This window comes from Kogia breviceps, chromosome 11 (genome assembly GCF_026419965.1).
Source record: "Kogia breviceps isolate mKogBre1 chromosome 11, mKogBre1 haplotype 1, whole genome shotgun sequence".
Taxonomy (NCBI): domain Eukaryota; kingdom Metazoa; phylum Chordata; class Mammalia; order Artiodactyla; family Physeteridae; genus Kogia; species Kogia breviceps.
In genome coordinates this window covers 97,226,758-97,250,750 of record NC_081320.1, presented here as the reverse complement: position 1 = coordinate 97,250,750, position 23,993 = coordinate 97,226,758, and the positions used below count along the sequence as shown (strand labels likewise).

Here is a 23,993-nt window from a genome sequence, read left to right as displayed (position 1 = left end):
CACACCATTATAGTGGTATTTCTGCCGTATAGATACAATCTACAGTTTGCAAAACTCTGGAAATTTAGCAGTCAGCTCTCTGGAGTCAGCGTAAGCTGCCTCCAGTGCAGTAGATTATACCTCGTTCATCTAGAACTGACTTTTGTAGTTCAGTGATCAGAATATCTCCGATAGAAAGAGCTTTGTTCAAACAAACAAACAAACAAACAAACTGAACAGACCTCAAGTATTGATATCTTACTATGAAGTTAGCTATGAATAAATCAGTTTGTCATCTAAATCTACCAGCTTAACAAAATGACAACATTCTCGGAAATTAGCCCTCAATGTCATCTAAAACATTCTTATCCTTGGGCTTCTCTGACGGCGCAGTGGTTAAGAATCCGCCTGCCAATACAGGGGACACGGGTTCGAGCCCTGGTCTCGGATGATCCCACATCCCACGAAGCAACTGAGCCCGTGCACCACAACTACTGAGCCTGCGCTCTAGAGCCTGCAAGCTACAACTACTGAGCCCATGAGCCACAACTACTAAAGCCCATGTGCCTAGAGCCCGTGCTCTGCAACAAGAGAAGCCACGGCAATGAGAAGCCCGTGCACCTCAATGAAGAGTAGCCCCGGCTCGTCGCAACTAGAGAAAGCCCACGCGCAGCAGTAAAGACCCAACACAGCCAAAAATAAATAAATTAATTAAAGATAAATAAATAAATTCAAAAAAACGTAAAAAATAAAACATGCTTACTCTCAAGTGTCTAGGACCAATGATTAGATTTTCTCAGTAGGAATATGGCCCTTGTAGCAATTCCCTCTTGTGACCAAACGAACATAAAAGGTGGATCATGGAATGATGAGATGCCTGCACAGGGAAGGAGTCTTCAAAATTCGCTAGTCCAGCTGCTTTCATTTTACAAATGAGCTGAGTCCAGGGAGGTTAATTAACTTATTCAAAGTCACAGAGAAGCAAAGCCGACATCAAAACCAAAGTTTTCATTTGTAAAATACTTTCTGCATGCTAATTTTTTTCCCCTAGAGTACTAAGGTGAGATCACTGTGCTAAGTGTATTTAAACTGCTCTCACTTTGGGGATAAATCGGTCCCTTCAGCAACACTGTCTGAGAGTCAATCTTGTTAAGCATGGAGATGAAACTTCTCATTATGCTTCACATGTTCACATCACTAGCGAGTCTCTTCTTGTTGTTTTCCTATTTAATTACACCGTTACCATAGTTCTTTTAAGACACACATCTCTCCAAGAGTCATCATTTACAAATTAATAGCAAGTGAACTGGGTAAGTCTTGTGTTAAACCAGCTAACCCTCAAGCAAATTTCAGAGTTAAGAACATATTTTAAAACTTGATTTGAGAGTGAAAAATCTCAGGTTCTTGAGAACTACTGGGGGCAGAAAATTCCTTTGGAAAATGGGCTGTTGGCCAATCTCAATGGGCTGCTGAAAATCCCATTTTTGAGAAGAGGATTTCTTTCCTCTTTCCTAGAAATGACAAGTCTGCAACATGATGTTTCTTTTCTTTTCTTTTTTAAAAATAATACAAGTCTACAACCTCTTATCTGAAACCCCTGAGGCCAGATGTGTATAGAATTAAGAATTTTTCAGATTCTAGAGAGTTAATACAGCACATACACTAGATATTTTGAGTCACCCCCAGTGGGGCCTGGGGCAATACTCCATAAGCAAGTACATTTATAGTTTATGCTAAAACATAAATATTCATATGAAGTGGGATAAGCAAGACTGTAAATAGTCACATGTCAATTCATTTCCGATCATTTTACCACCAAAATAGTTTTGTTTTTTTTTAACTTTAGATTTTTCAGAGCTATTTAGATTTTAAAGTTCTAGGTAAGGGGTATAGACCTATAATGGTTTTCCCATCATGTTCTTCTTTTCTTCATGAATCCAAAATTTTAAAAAAGTGTGTGTTTGTAATGTTTTCTTGATCCACATTCAACTTTCATTTTATTATTATTTGTTGGAAACTACTCATTCTCATTATATTAATCTCAGAGACCCATTAGCTACATTTTATTCTGATCTTGCTTTAATTCCAGGCTTTTGTGCTACGCAAGGTTTTTTGAGATTCTCAGTGATGGTTGGATGAACAAATTGCTTTGGTGTTCTATCACAGATGTTCTCTTTGCAGTGGACTTGGTGATGACTTGCTTTCCACTAACCTTTGCATCTACTTGTATAACGCAATGCAGCTTTGCAATTTTATTTCTGTGGCTACTAAAGATTCCTGTAAAAATACTGTTAGACTACAAAAAAAAAAAAAAAAGACAGTAACTGCACATAAAGAGAATAAAGAAGAACACGAAGCTTAACTTAGTCCTTGTAGAAGAAGTCTGGATCAGTCTGGTTAATGCTGTACTAGATGTCAAGGAAAAACACTACTTTCTCTTCTTAAATCCTTAAATCTATAGCCTGATAGATACTAGTCCTCTAAAAATCAAGACTTGAAAACTTACCCAAGATAAGAAGAACAACAAAACTGTAGCTAGAAAACTACCTAGGAGGGAACAGAATCTGCCTGGTGTAGGAAAGGGTGCATTAACAGAAGTATTATCTATAGGACTTGAATTGTAGAAAGTTGCAAATAGAGGAAACCACCAAAGACACCGAAACGGTGAAAAAACATAAAGGGAAGATAGAAGCAGAGATGCTACAGTTTTAACAACGGTAACTTATTGCCTACTGCAGTTATAAAAGCTATCCACTAATACAGTTATTTCAGAAAGCGAAATTTCATATGCAATGTTACTAAAATACCAAAGGCCATACATAATGTCTGACCCATGCTGCCACCTCATATAGCAAATTCTTACAAGGGAGCTTAAAAAAGATTGACTGGTCCACTCTCCTTCAGTGTCAGGAGACTGCTTTAGTCTCACATATTGAATTTCCAACGTCTCTTACACTTCCTCCTTTTCAGATGCACAAAAGGTTTTTGTAAAGTTTCTCTTGGGTTTATTGCTGGCAGCTACAGAAACCATGCCATATGCCTGGTGTAGAGTTATGGGGTGTGATTTTATTGGGCCAGTGTCTTCAGAACTTCTGGATTAAAAAAAATTTTTTTTTATTAAAGTATAGTTGATTTACAATGTTGTGTTAGTTTCTGCTGTACAGCAAAGCGAATCAGTTATACATATAGCCACTCTGTTTTAGATTCTTTCCCACAAAGGTCATTACAGAGTATTGAGAAGAGTTCCCTGTGCTCCACAGTAGTTCCTTGTTAGTTATCTATTTTCTATAGAGTAGTGTGTTTATGTTAACCCCAGTCTCCCAATTTATCCCTCTCCCCCTTCCCCCCTGGCAAGCTAGATTTTTAAAAATAATTATGAGAGTTTCCTTAAGAGCCGTTCAAAGAAAATCTGTTTTAACTCAAACTCTTTACTGGGCCAGTTATATATGAACTTTGCCCTCTCGTTGCACGTTCTCCTGGTTCTCTCACACACTCCCTGGGTCCCTTCCACTTCCTACAGGAGTACCATTTCAGCGTATTCTTATCTGCCCAGAGTGGATCCTGGCCTAGTACCCTGAAACTGTTTCCAACCAACCGAGAACGACCGAGGATTTTAGGATAAAAGCATAGGAAACACGACTGGGACACTGACCACGGGTCCTGTTAAGCCCTCGGAAGCGCTCCGACTTGGATATGAAGCCCACTGGGCCACTCAGTTACTCTCGCGAGCATCGTTTGCCTTCCTTCTATGTAAAATACATAACCATCTCTTTACTTGCCTCACAAGGCCGTGAGGATTGGATGGCACAAAAGCACTCACTCTATGGTCATTTCTCGTGGCTGTCGCCGAATCCCAAGCAGGCGGGCGGGTGCTGCCGGGCGGGGCGCGGGAGGCATCTGCCAGGCGGCGCGCATGGTCCTGCAGGGGGCGAGCTCCTCACACCTTCTCCCGCGCCCGGACGGGCATTCCCAGCGGTTTATGGGGGACACCAAGAAGGGTTCCACGACAGGGGGTGGGGCGGGGACGAGAGGGGGGGACGGTGGCTCGGCCCGGGAGGTGTCAAGCGCACCCTGCGCGCGCGCTCGCGGACCCGGGGTGGGAGTCAGTGACGGGAAGCTCGGACGCGGCCCCGCCTGACCCGCCGGCCCGGCGGGGCGCGCCCTGGAACCCCGGCGCACGGCGGGGGCCAGAACGCCGAGACAATGCGGCGCGCGGCGGCGGCGGCGGCGGCGGCGGGCGAGCGGCTCGGCGAGCCGGAGCGCGCGCCGCCTTCCTTCCTGCAGGCTCAGCTTCCCGGCGGCTGCGGCGGCGGCGAGCGAGCGGATTGGCGGCCCGGCCCTCCGCGCCGCCCCGCCCCGCGCCCGGCCGGCCACCGCCCCCGGCCCGGACCCGCCCCTCTCCGCGGGAGGCGTTCGGGGCCCGCGGCTGGGTGGCGGGTAGTTCCCGCCGGCTGTGCGCGTCCGCCTCGGGGCTCGCTCGGGAGGGCAGGCGGCAGCGGAGCCCTCGGCGCGGCAGGCGGACGGGCCGGGCCCGAGCTGCGCGGGGCTGCGCGCGCGGCCCCTGCTCCCGCCGCCGGGCCCCGAGGGCGGCCGACCCGCGCCCTGCGGCGGCTCGTGCGGCGGCGGCCCGCGCCGCGGCGCTTCCCTTTGTCCGTCGGCCGGGCGAGCTGCGGGCGCGGCGAGGGCGGCGGCGTCTACGTCCGAGCGGTCGGTCGGAGCCCTCGCGGCGGCTGAGGCGGCGGCTCCTCCGCGGCCGGCCGCCCGCGCTCTGAGGCGATGCCGGACCAGATCTCCGTGTCGGAATTCGTGGCCGAGACCCATGAGGACTACAAGGCGCCCACGGCCTCGAGCTTCACCACGCGCACGGCGCAGTGCCGGAACACGGTGGCGGCCATCGAGGAGGTGAGCGGCGCCGGCGGGCCTCGCCGGGCGGGCGGCTCCGGCCGCAGGTAGCGCCGCGCCCCGCTAGCCCGCCCCCACCCTGGCCCGGCTCCCGCATCCCGGGAAAAGTTTCTTTTCCTCGGGATCCGGACGCGGCTGGGCGAACCCTGCCCGAAACAAGCCCTTTGTTCCGTGGAGGTGGCTCGGAGGAGACGGCTGCAGGCTGCCTACCTTGGGCCTTTTTAAGACCCTCCTCCGCCCCTCATCCCCTCGCGGGGCCCCGGGCCGGGCGGTACCCCCACCCCCCCACCCCCCGCCGTCGCCCCCGCTCCGCCAACTTTGGCCCGAGAGTCGGGGCCGGCGGTGAGCGGGGGCCCCTCGGCCGCTGTGGCTGGGGTCGTCGGCTCGCCCGCGGCCCCCCAGCGTCCCCCTCTCAGCGCGTGGAGTGCCCCTGTCCCCAACCTGCCCGGCACGGTGCCCGTTTGCCCGGGACCCGCTCTGCACGACTCTTGGGTCGGCCCGGGGGACCGCGGTTGCCCAGGAAAGGTGTGCACACCTTAGCCAGAAAGGCCTGACCCACGCCGCGCGGCGTCCGGGGAGGAGTGGGCGAGCCGGGCTTCCGATCCAAAGGCCTTTGCTGACCCCCGAGGACGTGTGTCTTACCTGCTCGCAGCCTTGGACGCCTTCCTTCCCCATCAGCCTGGAAAAGGCCTGCTTTTAGTCAAGGTGCAAAGTCATCGTCTAGTGCTAACTAGTAAGCCCTGTACATCCTGCGGAGAGAGCGCTTAGGACCCGCAAGCTTAGGTGACAGAGCAGCCTGGGACCGAAGGGCAGAGTTCGTGAGTCCAGGGCCACCGCCGACTGTGGTTTGGGGCAGCTTCTCTCCTTTCTGCCCTCATTTTCCTTACCTATGAAACGCGACTAGCAATGCATCCTTTCCAGGGTGGTTATGACGGTCAGAGACGCTGTGTCAAGTGCTTGGCTCATAATAGAGAACTGGTTTACCAGCCACACGTGTGCCAGTGTCGAATAGATGATTAAATTCCTCTTGGCCAGAATGTCAAGTTACGTTCTTAAAATGGGGTATGGTAGGTATTTTCGAAGGAGATGACTGGGCTAGAATGAGTGAGGAGAGGTCACCAGAGAGCTTTAAATTAAGCGATGGCATTCAGGTTTTTGCCCACTTGAACAAAGCAGCTGCTGTTAGGAATTGCTTGGGGAAAAAAAAAATCCAGAATGTTTTCCCTTAATGGAAATTTTTTTCTTCGTAGACATAAACAGTCAATAATAGGCTAAATCAAAAGTAGCAGATTCAACATTCTGAGTGTTCTTAGTATAGGGCTTTCTCCCCCCCCCCGTTTTTTTTTTTGTAGAGGAGAGCTGAATGTAAACCTTTTGTACTGAGCTCTGTGATCCCACATCACTTAATTCTACCTGTATTAGCAAGGCTTCAAGATGATGCCTTCAAATGAGGCAGATGGGGACGAGCATAGTAAGTTTTTTCAGAAGTGCCGGTTGAAAAGCAAGAAGAAATTTTCACGATGTTTTGAAAATACACTATTAAAAATGTTTATGGAATGATTGCAGCCCAAGAGGTAGCTGAATATGTTTTAAGGGAAGGAAGCTTTGTACACAGTGCCTTAAAAAGAAAGCTTAATTGTGTTTAAAGTTCTGTTTCTTTTTCGTGCTGAAGTTTGTCAGTTAAATATTATTATAACTGGCAGATGCTGGAAAGCTAGGCAAATAGGAGTTGCTATTAAAATTGGCATATCCTTTCCTGATTAATTTTAGTTTGCAGTGTGTAATTCCAGAGCTCTTTTTGTATGCTGTGCAGGAGATTGCCCTAGAGCTCAGTTACTGAGCAGATTAGAGAGAGACTGGATTTGGTCTTGTTACTAAACTGAAGGCTTTTGCTCCGTGTTGCCGTCTAAGAACAAGAATTGCTTGAAGTCTCCAAAATGAAAAAACAAATCATTACAGGTCTGTCTCACTTTAAGCAAATTCAGTATACATACTAAGATAATGGTACATGTGAGCTTACCTTTATGAGAGAACTAAATTTGAAACAGTTTTATTTAACCAGTGATGCCCTGATGTTTTGATTTTAAGCAAGCGTCTGCTCTTCATACTGAAGTGAGACATGAGAGTGGATATGGTGACAAATAAATATAAATAAATTTAAAATTTGCAAGTCCTTGGTCCTGTGTTTAAAACAAATGTGTTGTGGAATTAGTAAACTAATTTTAAACTGGTTAATGTTTGTGAACCTATTACTTCCAAGATAGGTTATGTCTGCTACAACCTGTAGCTGGACTTTGGGTAGCTAATGGATCCCTACCCTGTACTATGAACCTCACATCTGTTGTATTTATTCCTCATCCCTGCTTTACACATGAGGAAATTGAGGCTTAGAGAGGTTAATTTGCTCAAGGTTCTAGAGCTAATAAGTTGAAGAGCCGGGGTTTGAACTTGGTTTCACGCTGTTTTCCGAAATGATGCTGCTTTCTGTTACTTTTAATAATGCTGAATTCTCTAAATTACTCCTCTGTCAGATGGACCTGGGTTCAAGTTCACACTCCACCACTGGGCAATTGTGTGAACTTGGATGAGATACCTAATGTTTTCTCATTTTCCTTGGCTTTAAAGTCTGGATCACAATACCTGTCTACTTCAGAGGGTTGTGAGGGTTTAATGAGATAATACACAGCGCAATACCTGGTAGACAACCGGTTTACTAAATGCTAACTGCTTTAATAGATTACATGACAGTTAATCCGTAGAACCTGATGAGGGTGTTTGGCCCCAAGGTGGGACTTACATGGGTGGGTTGGTGTGGCCAGGGCAGGGGTGGGGGGAAGTAAGGGAAAGGAATGGTTGAATGAGCGAATGGAAAACTACTATATGTCTGTTCACTGTTGCTTATTTTTTAACTAGTTCGTTGTCTTGGCAGCAGGTCAGCATATAGCTGTGTTTTAAAATTTTCACTTTGTGATGATCACTTTCTCTTGGTGAAGTAATGGTTTTGTACAATTTTAGCAAAGTGATCACTTTCTCTTGGTGAAGTAATGGTTTTGTACAATTTTAGCAAAGTCTGGTGCTTCAACTGGAATCTGCCCTGTGTTTTTGGAAATAATGGAAAAAAATAAGTAGTTGTGGCTGAATCTGAAAACCCTCCTCTCCCCCCTTTTGGGGGTTTTTCTTGCTGTCTCAGTTTCTTTGGGTCTCTGAGATCTTTGAAATATTCTCAACATAGGGAAAAACTGTGTACGTGTGTGGGGTATATTCATAGTTAGACCCTCCTGTAGAGCATCATCCATTCTGGCTTGCTTATTTGGCTTTGTCAGATATGCAGTTTTAAAAATAAATTTGATGTTGACTCGTGAGTATTAAAATTTAATCTACTTCTTCCTTCCGGGTCATAATTCTCCACTCTGTTGTCCTTGGTTGCCTTGGAAATCTCATTGCTGTCACAGCCCAGGGTTCTAACTGCAGGGGTAGAATGAGCATCTGGGCTGCACAGACTCCCAGGGGCCTTGCTGTCCTTGGGGCCAGAAGCCCCTCCCAGCAGTTATTAGTGGGAACCCAGCCTATGGCCTACGTACTTTTTAGGCAAGAGTGTGATTCTGAATCTTAGCCCTCTGTGACTTGTTTGAAAAACAGCCCTTCCACATCCCAGACTAACAGATTTTAGATTTGTTGTCAGAAGGACATCATCCGCTTGCCCAGTCCCTTCTTATTTTTGGAAATGAGCCTTTTTGGATCAGACAGGGCCACCTGGTTAAGCTGTGTTCTGTAATCTGGATATAGGTGTCTGGAAACTTTCGAGTCACTCGAGGAGGGAATGACCTCTTCTTATGTGATCCCCCTTCTCCCCCACCCCCCATTCAATTTCTCTCTTTCTTGGGATTAACAGTGAAAGTACTAATGCTGTCCGTGGTGGGTTCCAAGCCCTGTCGTTTATTCAGTATTTATTAAGTGCTGCTGTGTGCTAGGTGATGGGAATAGACTTCCCAAGAGGCATGCATTCTGTCTTTGAAGCAGCCGTCAGCTTAGTGGGAGAGACGGATATCCTATAAACAAATCAATGCAATAAAAAACGTGGGGAGGCCGTAACCACAAGACTGTCCAGAATCATGGATGCCTGGGGATGGGAGTGGTCAGGTGTGCCTGGGGCCGTGGTTAGGAGGGCCTTGCATGGTGCTGTGCAGTTGAGTCTTGAAGTCAAGGTAGTCATCTGTGGCTTACCACGTGCTTTAATTAGTAAAGTGTCTCAATATAGTCTCTTGTATCTGCCTCCCAGCCTTAGGTAAATATTGATCCACTCCTGAGGCGGTGGCCATCTAGGCCTCTGGTTGGATTTTCATAGCCAATCCACAGAGGGCTGCTCAGGCCACGAATTTGGAATAATCCTTGATTCTTACCCTCCACATGTCCAGGCCCTGATGCCTTTCTTTGTGGAGCACATACATTCTAGACTTGCACTGTCCAATATGGTAGCCTAAAATTAACCATTCAGTTTCTCAGCTGCCCTAGCCACATTTCAAGTGCTCATAATAAAGCACATGTGCGCTGGACAGCGTAGGTTTAGAACATTTTCCTCACTGCAGAAAGTTCTGCTGGACAATGCTTTTTACATGCTTGAAACTCAGAGAAGGGTCCACTGACCAGCTGCTTTGGCATCACCTGGAAGCTTGTTAGAAACGCAGACTGTCAAATCCCACCTTAGACCTGTGGAATCAGAATCGACGGTTTAATAACATCTCCAGGTGCATTATATGCACATTAACGTTTGAGAAGCACTGTTCTAACCCTGGCGGCACATTAGAATCACTTGCTGGGGGGCTTGTAGAATAGAGATGCCTCGCCCACTCCATGAAATTCTGACTTAATTGGTTTGGGTGGGGCCTGAAGCATTGGCATTTTTTAAAGCCACTCCGTAAATGGGGTTGATAATCACTGCAGTAAAGTAATGTAATGTCAGGTAGTGATAAGTGCTCTGAAGAGAAGTTAACACAGAATACAGGAATAGAATGTGACTCTGGAGAGCAGGAAACTGAAACCAGGAAAGGCCTCTCCGAAGAGGTGGCATTAGAGCAGAACCCAGAAGGCAATGAGGAAGTAGCCAGGGGAGAGCAGCACGTGAAAAGGCCCGAAGATGTGCATGGCTCAGGCCCTGTTGGAGGAGAGAAGAGGGTGAGGGCCAGGCAGGGCCAGATCACAAGAGGCCTTCTGGGTCTTGGGAGGGAATTGGATTTCGTTCTAACGTGGTGGGATGCCATTGGAGGGCTTGATCTGATTTACATTTTAAACCTTTTCCCGGTGGTTGCTCCAGGGAGAGTAGATGGGCAACGCATGAGAGAAAAGAGGGGCACCAGTTGGGGCTGGGCGTCACCCAGGCAAGAACGTCGTGGCCTAGGTGGTAGCAGTGGGGGTGACGAGAGGTCCGATGGAGACCCTCTGTGTTGTCTGTGCTGGGGGGCGAGAGGGACAGAGCAGGGCTCCCGTCCCAGAGAAGGCAGAGGCCAGGCTCGGTTCACTCAGGCACTTGAAGAATGGGCCTGCTGGTGTCCCTGTAGCAAAGCTGACACTCTCTGGAGCTACTTAGTGTTGGTATCAAGATCGGCTGTGTGCTGCTCAGCATGACTGGCTGTAGAACTTGTGTTGGGGCCAGTGCTGGGTATTCATTTTGTTTTCTGCAGACACTGATAATGGAAGGGAGAGATTAAGCAGAGTTGTGTAGACAGGGCCGGCGGGGTATGTCTGCTTCTCTCCTCTGCTGTTTGTAGGCAGATGATAGCAGGTGACACTTTCTTAGCTGTCTGATGCCTGGGATACTGTCCCCATTCAGCTCCCTAAACACTCTTCTTTCCCACTACAAAGAGGTGGTGAATTCACCTAGTTCTACCACAATAGGAAACTGCCTTCATTGCCTATACTTTCTGTGTCATGTGGCCTTCAAGTGGTTGCCAGCACCCTTCCAGGTGCTTTTGTACCATTATCGTTTTCTTGTGTGGACGATGTGGAATAAGTGGACTGTCAACCAGAGCTGGAATGCTTGGGCTGTATTTTTATTTGTATTTGGTTGTGTTGAGTTTCTTTTTTTTTTTTTTTTTTTAACATCTTTATTGGACATGTTGGGTTTCTTGATTTGTAAATGTGTGTGGGCATCTACTGGTATTTTGTTACTGCCAGGTGCCAGTGATGGAAGAGGGCGGGACGAGCTCCTTCCCCATAAAGCACCTATTTTCTCATCTTTGGTGTGCAGTTAGTGTTTATCCTTTTAGCCCTTTTTTGGTGCCATGGTCCCCTCTGGTACTCTGGTGAAGATGGTGGACCTCTTTTCAGAAAGATGTTTTAATGCATTGAATAAAATACATAGGATCTCAAAGGGAACCAAGTATATTGAAATATATTTGAAAAATATATTTGAAAAATCTGTGTCATACTAATATATGTTTCTTTAGTAAAGCATTAAATATCAAGATTTGGTTTTGGGTCTAATAAATATTTTAATTTTGAGGTACTGATGAATGTATACAATATTGGGAGCTGTTTCCAACAACTCTAAAGCTGTGTAAGTATGTCTTTTGTTGGAGTCGCAGGTACTGCTAATACTACCACAGTGTGGTGCTTACGTTCATAATTGAGGGAAACGCTAAATTTCATTTGGGGGCTCATGAAATCCAGATGTAATTCTTTTTTCCAATCCAGGTTTATGGACCCCCCTGAATTCAGGCTAAGAATTCCAGGCTTATTGGTAAGATTACTTTAGTTAATTGTATTTTGGAGTGAGTGAGTGAGTGATTCTGCAACAATGCACCTGAAACAAGCTTCATAATTATACCGCCATTGTGATGAATTGGTTCTTAGAGTTGAGCAGAGGGGGGTGACACCCCAAGCCGGTGTTATAGTTATCCAGTAGTAAAGGTGCGTCGAGGAACTAGGGGGGGAGGGTAAAGCTGTCAGTTGTGGTTTGACAGCCGTGGTGCTCTCTGCCTTTTTTCAAGGTCAGGGCTTGGCAGTTTCTCATGTGGTCCTGGTTTAGTTCATACCTTCACGCATGCCTTGGCGTTCAGCAAAACTGAATTGCATCTGATGAGTCCTGTAGTCAGGACCCTGAGCTGGGCCGCCAATTCTCCTACTTTTACCTTTCTTGTTTTTCTGGTTTGTCATATGCTGTCCTTGACTCTATAGGGCAAGCTTGGGTGTGAAGTGATAGATTGACAGGTACCTTCCGCCCAGAGTTCTAAGGCAGAGTTTGAGTTCTGTCGTGTTTTCGGTGAGGTTACGTGTTTGAAACGATGCTGTTGTTGCATGAGTGTGTTTGGGGTATCTACAGCATGACTGAAGTGTTAAACTGTCAGTCCCTGTTGTTGTTTTTTTCCTTGCCTTTTAGCACTTATTGAGCACTTACTGTGTGCCAGGCATGCTTTAAGTTCTTTACACGTATTAACTCTTAACTTGCTTGATGATTACAAAAACCCTGTAAGGCCCAGAGAACCTGAGCCGCTTTCCCAGGATCACAGAGCTAGGAAGTGGCAGAGTCAGGATTCAGACTCAAGCGTTTTGACACGAGAGTTTGCTCCGGTAGCCGCCAACTGCCTCTGTAGAGCCTGGACTGGAAAAGGCCCTCCATATTGACGGCTCTGTGACCAGTGTGACCCCTCTCTTGCTGTCTTGCATTGTGATGCATCTACTGCATTTCCTGAGTGGATGCTTCTGAAGAGCCCTCGCTGCCACTGCTTCCTCTGCCTCCTCTGTCCGTGTTGCTGCAGAAATGGTTCCTCGTTACTCTCTCCACTGCTCTGCTGACATGCCCAGCCCTGCAGAGCCGAGTGGCCCCAGGCATTGCTCACACCCTGGCAGGAGGCCTGCCCTACTAACGGGATTATTAATGACATCATCTCTCCACTGGTGCTGAAGATGGCTTTGTCAGTGTGATTTTATACACAGATGCTCGCAGTAAAGTCGGCTGGCTGGTGAAGACAGTTCCCTCTAGTTGTGAATTCCCTCGGCGTCTAGGATTCTAGCCAGGTGACCGGGATTTGGGGGCCTCTTTCCCTAGTTTCCCAGAAGAAATCTTAATAGAGGTTTTGTTTTTGTTTTTAACACCAATGGCTGACATTTCTTTGAGCCCTAGTTCTGGGTTAGGGGCTGTGCTGTGTTTTAAATTGCTGAATCCTTTCTCCTATGCTATCTGCTGTAGATCCTGTTATCTCTATTTTATAGTTGAAGAAACCGAGGCTCAGACAAGTTCCATGACTGCAGGTAGCCAGCCTGCCCCACAATTAGTGGTTGATAGAACCAGGAGTCCTAGCCACGCTGAGCTTAGCCTGTGTGCTTAGGGGTGTTCCTCCTGCTGGCCCTTTAATGCCTCACCTGCCGGTCTCCTGCTGGGATCTCTGTTGCCCGTGAACTTCCCTCTTCAGGTGTTTCTCTGGGCTTCTTTAGTGCTGGTTGATAGTTGTCTGCCTAGGTCATCAGACTCTAACCCCTGGGGAGGTACTTAGCATCAGAGGTGTTTATTTAAGTGGCCTTAACTGTTTTGGAGTTAGTTAGAAAGGTACATCTGCCTCCCCTCCCTCCCCCTCAGAGCTGAGGGACCGAGGACACCTTCGCAGCTGCTTGTAAAGGACTCCAGAGCCACACAGCCAGGAATCAGGTCCATGCACTGCTCCCTCCGTGTCAGCAGATCTGTGTTTGGAGAGGGGACCACTGAAGGGGGAATTACAGATGTGGCTTGTCTAGGCCGCCTCTGCTGCCAGCTAGGGAACTTCGGGGAGATTCTGAGAGGAAGGGACATGTTAAGTCTTTGTACTGTACTTATTCCTCTGATAGCCCTGACCTGTTCGCTACCCAGGTGCTGGGCCTTGGGCAGCCGATTTCACCAGTCCAGGCTCAGTGGCCTCACTTGTAAAGCGGAGGGTAGGTGAGACATTTCCTGACATTCTGTGTCTGCAACACAGTTCACCCGCCTCGTGCCACTCTACTTTTTCTGACCACCTCCTCCACTTCTGCTGGCCATTCGTATTTATACTTTTCAAGAGGCTAGAGGTGAAAATAACCCTTTCCCTCTCTACTCCCCCTTTAAAGGTTCTCTCCCCCAAAATACCACTGGAGTGGATATGGTGGTTGGCCCATGAGCTGGAATTTCTTTGGGTGTATCGCTAGTTTAAGTTTGGGACAAATGGGGCTCTGTAGTGTGCTACCCGTCTCACCTTGAACTTTTTTTCCAGGTGCATGCCTTGATCTCTTGATTGCAGCTCTGTTGTGCTTTGCTTCTCTGGTGAGAAGAAGATTGTGTTAATGATCACAGGGTTTTGCGATCACTAAATAATTTGGACTGTTGAATTTTAAGTACATACTGATTTTCTGACATCAGGGTTCCAAGAGCTTTTCCCTAGGCTTAGGGGGAGCCAGCATTCCATCACTGGAAGACATGCTATTATGAAGCCCTGTGGATTTGGTTGTGTTAATATGGTGGCATGGGAAGAGCACTAGCCAAGGGCTTGGAAGTCGATTCCACTTCTGATGTGGTCTCCACCTTGCTGTATGACCTTGAGCAAGTCACTGCCCTGGATGTATGATCTCTTAAAAGAGATGTTTGGACTAGTTGATCTCCGACTACCCTCTCCAGCCTGAAAATCTCATGGTTCTTTGTATCACATATATTCAATTTGAAAAGACAGTAGAATAAATGGTGGGAATAAAAATCGGCAATGAATGGCTAGTTTTTAGTCCTGAAAAAAAGTATAGGTTATGAATTAATCAAGTTGATTTAAAAAAAAACCTTTCTGTGGTTTCCTCAGGTGCTTATTTTTGTTGTTGCTTTTTTAAAAAATAGAGATAAAATTCACATACCATAAAATGTACCATTTTAAAGTGTCTAATTCGTGATTTTTTTGGTATATTCACAGAATTGTTCAGCTATCACCTGTATCCAATTCCAGAACATTTAAAAAATTAGTTAATTTATTTTTGGCTGCGTTGGGTCTTCGTTGCTGCACGCGGGCTCTCTCTAGTTGCGGCGAGCGGGGGCTGTTCTTCGTTGGGTGCATGGGCTTCTCATTGCTGTGGCTTCTCTTGTTGCGGAGCACGGGCTCTAGGCGAGTGGGCTTCAGTAGTTGTGGCTCGCGGGCTCTAGAGCGCAGGCTCAGTAGTTGTGGTGCACGGGCTTAGTTGCTCCGCGGCCTGTGGGATCTTCCTGGACCAGGGCTCAAACCCATGTTCCCTGCATTGGCAGGCGGATTCTTAACCACTGCGCCACCAGGGAAGTCCCCAATTCCAGAACATTTTCATCACCCTAAAAGAAAATCCCATACCCATTAGCAGTCACTCCCCATTTCCCTCTCCCTCAATCCCTGACAACCACGAATCGACTTTCCTCCTCTACAGATTTGCCTATTCTGGACATTTCGTGGAATGGAGTTCATGTAATGGAATCATAGGATTTGTGGCCTTGTGTGTCTGGCTTCTCTCACTTAGCGTCATGTTTTCAAGGCTTATCCAAGTTGCGGTATGATTCTGTACTTCACTCCTTTTTCTGGCTGAACAATATTCCATTGTATATATAACATTTTATTTATCCGTTCATCAGCTGATAGACATCTGGGTTGTTTCCAGATGTTTTTGTGTATTATGTTTATGTCTCTTACGTCTGGGTTGTTTTTGTGTATTATGAAAAATGCTGCTGTGATTTTTCTTGTACAAGTTTTTGGGCGGACAAATGTTTTCAGTTCTCTTGGGTATATATCTAGGTGTGGGATTGCTGGGGCATGTGGTAACTCTGTGTTTAACTTTTTGAGGAACTGTCAGAATATCATCTAAAGAAGCTGCACCACTTTACATTCCCAGCAGCAGCAGTGTATAGGGTGCCATTTTCTTCACATCCTTTTCAGCACTTGTTACTGTCTGTCTTTTTGATTGTAGCCATCCTGGTGGATATGCAGTGATCTCTCCTGGATTGACTTGCATTTCCCTGATTGATGACTAGTGGTGTTGAGCATTGTTTCATGTGCCTGTGGCCATTTGTATATCTTCTTTGGAGAAATACCTATTTAAATCCTTTGCCCACTTTAGAATTGGATTATTTGGTTTTTTTTTTTTTACTGTTAAATTGTAAGAGCTCTTTATATATTCTAGAAACTAGACTCCTAACAAATACATGATTTGCAGATATTTTCTCCTATTTTCACCTCCTTGATGATGTTCTTTGAAGCACAGAAGTTTTTAATTTGATGAAGTCAGGAATATCTGTTTTTCCTTTGGTTGCTTGTGCTTTTGTTGTCATACCTAAGCAACTGTTACTAATATAAGGTCACAAAGATACACACCTACATATTCTTCTAAGAGTTTTAAAGTTTTAGCCCTTACTTTGAAGTCCTTGATCCATTTTGAGTTTGTTTTGTGAGGTAGGTAGGGGTATGATATGAGGTAGGATTCCAACTTTATTCTTTTGCACGTGAATGTCTAATTGTCCCAACACCATTTGTTGAAAAGAGTGTTCCTTCCCCATTGAATACTTCTGGCACCTTTATTGAAAATCAGTTGAAGTTTGATGTATGGGTTTATTTCTGCACTCTCAGTTGTAGTCCACTGATTTTATCCTTATGCTCATGCTAAGTGTTGAAAGCAGGAAGTGCCAGTCCTCCAACTTTGTTTTCTTTTCCAAAATTGTTTTGGCCATTCAGGGTCCCTGTTACCATATGAACTTCAGGATCAACTTGTCAAATACTGCCAAAAAAAAAAAAGCGCCAGCTGGGATTTTGATGGGGATTGCTTTGAATCTGTAGATTAACTTGGGGACTGTGGACATCTTAATATCATCCAATCTATGGCGGTAGGATGTTTTTCCACTTACTAAGTCTTTAATTTCTTTTAATGATATTTTGTAATTTTCAGTGTACAAGTTTTGTTAAATTTATTCCTTAGTATTTTCTTCTTTTTTTTCTTTTCCATTGTGGTTTATTACAGGATATGGACTATAGTTTTCCCTGTGCTATACAGTAGGACCTTATTGTTTATCCATTCTATATATAATAGTTTGCATCTGCTAATCCCAAGTATTTTATTCTTCTTGATGCTGTTGTAAATGGAACTGCTTTCTTAATTTCCTTTCTGGATTATTCATTGCTAGGGTATAGACATACAATTAATTTTTGTGTATTGATCTTATATCCTGCAATACTGGTGAACTTGTTTATTAGCTCTAATGGGGTGTGTGTGTATGTATGTATTAGGATTTTCTGTATACAAGATCATGTCATCTTCAAATAGAGGTAGTTTTACTTCTTCCCTAACAGTCTGGATACTTTTTCTTTTCATTGTCTCATTGCTGGATCAGTTCTTGATCATCTTTATTTTATTTATTTATTTTTTTTGCGGTACGCGGGCCTGTCACTGTTGCGGCCTCTCCCGCTGCGGAGCACAGGCTCCGGACGCGCAGGCTCAGCGGCCACGGCTCATGGGCCCAGCCGCTCCGCGGCATGTGGGATCTTCCCGGACCGGGGCACGAACCTGTGTCCCCTGCATCGGCAGGCGGACTCTCAACCACTGCGCCACCAGGGAAGCCCCTCTTGATCATCTTTAAATGCCAATGGGTTGCACAGAATTGGGGTGCAATAAATTTAATTGGTATGTTTGTTCTCATTTGGGCTCTGAATATACTGAGAAAATTGGAACACTTGGAGGCTTGGTCTCTGGTTGCAAAGTTCGTTAGTGGAACTGTCACCTGCGTTGATAACTGGGTTGCAGACATCTGCCTTGACCAGCCAAGGTGTACGGTAGGGAGTACCTGGGAGGTTTCCAGTCCAGGGCCAGGTCTTGTCTGTCTCTGCAACAGCAAACTCAGAACAACACATTGTTTTTTCCCCGTTAGCAGCTTTTTGGTTGCCTCTTTCTATAAGCATCACCTTTATTTGTCACTGTGGAGACCGCTGGCTTCTTGACAAAAGGTAATTGTTGAGATTCCTGGTTTTCTTCTCACCTTGTAAATTCTCTTGTTGGTTTTTCTTTTGTGGCAAATAGGAATGAGGTGTGTTTATTACTCAGGCTGTTGGGCTGTCAGAACCTGTAGCTTTTGTTTGCCTTGGTTGTAGCTTGCCAGCCACACGCAGCCTTCTCATTTGGAAGAGGTACCAGCAGGGGTGGAGCACAGTGGAAATCCTGAGGTAGGCAGGCGGCTCTGCACCTTTTTCATCTCCCTTCCCTTCCCTCCTCCATGCTCCTGTTTCTTTTCCTTGAGGACGGGGTTGCTGTCTAGGCAGCGTCCAAAGCTTAAAATGATCATCTCCCCTCTTTTTTCCCCTGCATTCTCTTACCTTCACTCCCTTAGTGTATTTTCAGAGCCTCGGGGCCCTGTACTTTCTTTTCAAAGTGGAGATTCCAGCCAGAGGGGACTCAGGAGGGAAGCTTTACTTTGGGATTTCAGGCTGAGGCCTTCCTTCCCGGTAAGCTGCTGCTTTGGTGATGACATTTAAAGTTGGCCTCCTTTCCTACCACACTGCCTCCCTTCAGTTTTCCAGAACTGGGTTTATTATTCTTTTAAAAATGATTTATTGTCCTCTGTAACAGTGTGGAAGGAGCTTAATTTTTGAAGTGCACAGTTTTCTTCTTTATGGTCAGAGCAAAGTAAAGGAGATTTGATTGATCTTATGACAAAATTGCTTTAGTCATAGCTAATGTGAAATCTCTTTAGGGCTTCTGTTTTATTTGCGCTTTTAATTTATGAACCTCCTTGGATCCCTAAGCGTCTGTGCACAAAGCCAGTGAGGCCTGATGTATCAGATTCAGGGCTTTATTCCTGTCCCTGATAAACCATGAGCTGGTATAGGGTTCTGACAGTTGGTTAGATTTTGGTTTGAATTAGGGAGTAGCAGTGTCGGCTCATGTGTGTTTCAGAAATTTGCTACTGTTTTTCCAAAGAAAAATGTACTGTTAGGTTGGGTGGTTAAAGCCGGCGGTAGGCATGTGTTAGAACTTGGTGGTAAACAGGAAAAAAAAACCCTGTGTAAGTAGCTGCTCTAAAGCCCATCTTGTTTCTCTGTAGGTCATGGTCATCTTCGGGGTTCTGGAAAAGACCATGTAGTGAAGTAGAAATAGCAGGGACCAGGGCTCAACAGCTGAGGCCAGTGAGAGGGAGGAAAAGAGAAAATTGGACTCAGAAGTGTGGAGCTACCCCTGCTCTAGGCATCCCCGAGGGTCTTCACGCAGCAGCAGGTTTAAGACGAGTCCGAATCAGTACTCTGCTGTGTTGGGCAGGGAAGCACGTAATCCACTGAGGAGAGTTTGCGTGAAAATAGGTTTTGAGTTTCGCTGTGTAATTTTGACTACTTTTAGTTCACTGAGAAAATTAAATGATGTGGAACAACTCTTTCCTTTGGTGTTGGCCTAAAAGAGGCATTTAGGGCATCTTTCAGGATGGGATTTGGGCTCCGGCAGAATGATGAGGAAACCTCTTTCAGGGACACGTAGACGTAAGTGAGGACAACCGTTGGCTCCTAGGTGTCTGCTGTGAAGGAGCGCGAGGCTTGCTGGCTGCCTTCAGAGCATCTTGACATTTCCTGTTTGGGGTGAGGGAGCCTCAAAGTCCACAGTTACGCCTGCTTGCAGATAGTTTTCCTGTTGGAGCCTCACGCCAGACCGAGTGTGCCTCAGATTACGTGTGGCTTCTCTTTGAATCCTCAGAGCCCGCATGGTTCCCAGCACACAGTTCTCAGAAAATGTCTGTTGAATGTTGAAGGCCTAGGTAATCTTGCTGTTTCTGTGATTTTATATATTAACCTTCAGAACACTTGCTGTATGTTTAGAAGTAAATTCGTTTTGATTTGAAACATCGAGATTTGTCATGTTATCCTTTGAAGCAGGAAAACCTCTTTAAGAATTACCAAAATCCGCACTCTGTAAAGCACCCTGGTCATCTAGTTTCTTCATTGAAAACTACGTTATGTCTTCCTTATTCTGTAAAGGCTTCCCTGGCATTCCCGGTTCATCGGAGCCACGTTCTTCTCTGAATTCTTAAAGCAGTTTCTGGTCCGTCCGTCCATCCGTGGATTTTGGCTGGGCCGTCTATGGATCGATGCATATCCATCTGTCCGTCCACCCACCCGCCCGTCGCTGGGACAGACCTGGGCTGTCTGATGCCCGGAATGAAGTGTGCTGCAGCTGTGGTCCGCCCTGGTGCCGGGGGTGGCCCTGGCTTCCTCCTCCGTGCCTGCTTGCTAGGGCAGGGGTCTCGTCAGGGAGCGGGACAAAGGAGGGCGTGGCTTGACTGAGGTGGGTAAGTTGAAACAATGGAAGGTGGCTTCAGGGCTCTCAGGGTAGCCCCTGTTTGGTCGGGGCAGAGGCTGGCAAACTGCAGTCCACCCTGTTTTTGTATGCAAAACAAAACAAAAACAAAAAACAAGTGAACGAAAATAAAGGTGGTATTTGCGGTTTAAAAAGAGTTAGAAAGAAGAAAAACCCCAAATCTGAAGAATATACAACAGAGACTGTGTGTATATGGCCTGCAAAGCCTAAAGTATTTACTATCGGGCCCTTTATAGAAAAAGTGTTCCTACCCCTAGGGGAGAAGATAGGGTGTGACTGTAGAGAGTCTGTCCGGACTGAATGGACAGAATGTTTGGGGGTATAGAGTCTTCAAGTTGCTTAGAATAGTGGTCCACATATCACACAAGCCCCTGCCTTCAACATCCCTGCTTGCTGTGAGGACCAGGTACTTGCTACCTGTGGAAGTAGCCTTTTCTGCCCAAGGTTGTAGGGAAATACCCAAGGCTTTTGAGTAGGGGAGTGAAATGAACAGAAGCTGGGTTTAAGGCAGACTGACCTGGCATGGCGGGGATGGGGGACAGAGGTGAGAGGGTCAAAGGCGAGAAGGACCCAGAGCAGGGAGCCCAGTAGCGAAGCATCGGCCACTGCCCAGGGGAGCAGTCACTGTGGCCTGGATTAGGGCTTTGGGAATACAAAGGAAGGTACATCACGAGGTAGTCAAATGGGGGCTACTCATTAGTCAGCCCTCTTCTGGTTTTGGCCGCCTCCTAAGGTTGGTTGGTTTGTGGTTGGTTGGTTCAGGCTTTAATTCCTTCCTTCATTAAACGCGTGGAGCCCTTGGCTCTGTACCAGGCCCTGGACTTCAGAGTTCCTGCCTCAGAGGTGCTTGTGAGTGGGAGGGAAGGAGAAACAGTGACTCCACCAGGGAGGGGGTGGGGGGAAGCATCAGGCCTGGCCGGTAGTGGGGCCTCAGAGGTTGAGTATGGTCTTTGGCAGGTGGCCACACACGCAGAGAATGATAACGCTGTGAGCATTATACGAAAGTATTAAAAATATAATCTTGTCTCTACCCTTAAGGAAACTACCATTTAAAAATAAAAGACCTTGGGCTTCCCTGGCGGCGCAGTGGTTGAGAGTCCGCCTGCCGATGCAGGGGACGCGGGTTCGTGCCCCGGTCCGGGAGGATCCCACGTGCCGCGGAGCGGCTGGGCCCGTGAGCCATGGCCTCTGAGCCTGCGCGTCCGCAGCCTGTGCTGCGCAGCGAGAGAGGCCCCAACGGTGAGAGGCCCGCGTACCGCAAAAAAAAATAAAATAAATAAATAAATAAATAAAAATAAAAGACCAACCACTAATTAATTTATTCCCTATTTATTTTATAGGAAGCACATTATATACCCGCATGCGCACATGCCTAGTAATCACTCAGATGTGTATGAAGTGGGCGGGGTCATCTCTTAGGCCACGCAGGACTCAGCACACGTCTGCCTGCCACCCCGCTTGAGCTTTTTTCCTCTAAATGCCTTTTGCCTTCTTTCTTGATCCGAGAACGTCCATTTATGGCTTCGGAGGCACCTCCTAGCCTGCCTGCTGCGCGGCTTCAGTGGAGAGGGGAGGTGGCAGGGTGAGCGTCACTCACGTTGTCCCGTTCTGAACTGTGGCCTCTGCCAGAGATCTTCCTTGGCCGCCACAGGAGGATCACTCTCCCCTTCTCCTTTCCCTCTTCAGACTGGCCTCTTGGCCCCAGGGACGAATCTGAGCGGGAGGGAGGACTCAGGGAGCCTGGAGAAAAACAAAGAAGCCTGCTGCCCAGCCCACTGCAGTGTCAGCCGCCTAGAAACCTGCTCTTCCCTTGCCTGACATCACCGGCCTGGCCTTTCCGGAGGCCGCCTGGCCCAGCTCTCACCCCAGGGGCGAAAATTGCCTGGCGGTCTGGAGACAGATTGCAGACGGGCGCTCTTGGTCAGGGAGCCGGCCCCTTCTCCTGCCTGGCCCAGGGGAGGGATCGATACACACCTCGGAGGCCTGCAGGGCGGGCTGGGACAGGGCGATTGCCGGCGGAGCCCAGCCTGGGTGGTAGGGGACGGTGGGGGAGAGTTGGTGTGCAAGCCGAGGCCGGGTGCTCACTTCTGCTCCCTGGTTGAGAGAGTCAGGTGCTGGGGACTCCACATGGCAGAGGCCTTCCTCCCCCTGTGGACCTGTGATCCACCCGTTTAGCTTCTCGGTTCTTCTCCAGCCCTCCTGTGCCTGAGGAGTTTCCCCTTACCACTAGTAGCCTCCATTAGCTGCATCTCCTGCAGTTTTAGGACACCTGGCCTGTGCTGCAGTCTTCAGCCCTGCGTTATGGGGGTCACTCAGAAGGGGGCCTGGTGTTCTGCAGCCTGTGTCCAGCGGTGCCCGACCCGACCCCCCAGGCCCTCCCGCAGGAGCGGTCAGGGGTGACTGTCCTGGAGCAACTGCACATTCCCACCATGGACCTGCTTCCTGCCTTTGTGTTCTTGTTTCCTGAAACCAAACTGCACACTCCCGAGAGCAGGAGCTCTTTTTAAAATAATATGCTTGTATTTTTATTTAAGCTTGACTGTTTTCGAAACACTGGGCCGGACAGGTTTTATACACTGAGCTGAGGAAACAGCCTCCCAGACGTTTCATGGCTTCGCAAAAGAAGATAGGCAGTGGACTTCCCTTGTGGTGCAGTGATTAAGAATCCGCCTGCCGATGCAGGGGACACAGGTTCGAGCCCTGGTCCACGAAGATCCCAAATGCCGCCGGGCAGCTAAGCCCGTGCGCCACAGCTACTGAGCCTGAGCTCTAGAACCCGTGAGCCTCAACTACTGAAGCCTGTGTGCCTAGAGCCCGTGCTCCGCAACAAGAGAAGCCACAGCGATGAGAAGCCCACGCACCACAACGAAGATGGGCCCCCGCTCGCCGCCGCTAGAGAAAGCCCGCGCGCAGCAACGAAACAAATAAATAAATAAAATTGCCGTCTTTCAAACCACTGAAAAAAAGAAGTTTAAAAAAGAAGAAGATAGGTAGTCAGTGGTAGCCCTGAAGACTTGAACCAGAATCTTACAGCTCTTGTCAGTGAGCGATCTCTCTGTTTCCCAGAGCATCAGAGTACCTGGGGAGGTGCTCAATAATCATTTTATCGAGTTAAAGAAATGTGTGGGTATAGTATTTATGCACAGATTATTTATGCTTAGAAGCTTCTTCGTTTAGTCTCTCAACTTTAAAAGAGATTCAAAATGTTGTACATGCGTTGTTTGCTATGAGTTACTGTCTTTAGAAATGACTAGAGAGGACAGATAATTTAGAAATATTTGCGCCTTACGTCAGAGGAGAGTTAATAGTACCTGTTACTATTAATACTAGTGGTATTTAGTTGTTCTGGGAAAAGGTACTATTTATTCATAATAACCAGATAATACCAGCCAGATTGGAGAGGAAAGCCCAGATAACAGTGAGTGTAGGTGTAATTGTAATTTAAATGCCATGGTGGGGGGTGGGAATCTTTAAATATAAGGTTTTAAGGGCTGGGTTGTAGTGTAAGGCATAAGTCCTGTCTTGTCTGTAATAGGAGGTGCTCTTTGGCCGTGTAATCTTGGAGAAGTCATCAGTCCTGAATTATTTATCATTGGAATAAAGTATCTTTTGAGAGAAGCATATCTTCCTTCAGTGTTAAACATGTTTCTATCATGTGTCATAGTGAGTGTTCTAGTTACGTTGCGTGTTTCTTTTTTTATATCCTGCTCACTCACTTGGTTATCCTTGAGAAGAGAGAGGGATTTTAGGTGGTAGCTAAGTGGTACCCAGTCCTTGTATCTATAATCATATTCCACATTTTTACAATTTTCTCAATCCTTTTGGTT

At 47.0% G+C, this 23,993-nt stretch overlaps 2 protein-coding genes across 3 annotated transcripts in view; one reads left to right on the top strand and one right to left on the bottom strand.

Annotated features, from left to right (window-relative positions):
- The window catches only part of MBOAT2 (membrane bound O-acyltransferase domain containing 2), a 284,313-nt gene extending 280,411 nt beyond the window's left edge, over positions 1–3,902 (bottom strand). The window contains exon 1 of the mRNA XM_067008179.1: positions 3,800–3,902. The gene's annotated coding sequence lies outside the window, so the exon portion shown is untranslated. The remainder of the gene's footprint in view (positions 1–3,799) is intronic.
- A 759-nt stretch (positions 3,903–4,661) lies between these two features.
- The window catches only part of ASAP2 (ArfGAP with SH3 domain, ankyrin repeat and PH domain 2), a 158,611-nt gene continuing 139,279 nt past the window's right edge, over positions 4,662–23,993 (top strand). For both annotated transcript variants that reach the window (XM_059078370.2, XM_059078369.2), the window contains exon 1: positions 4,662–4,881. In XM_059078370.2, coding sequence (XP_058934353.1) covers positions 4,756–4,881 — 126 coding nt within the window. In that variant the 5' untranslated portion in view covers positions 4,662–4,755. The remainder of the gene's footprint in view (positions 4,882–23,993) is intronic.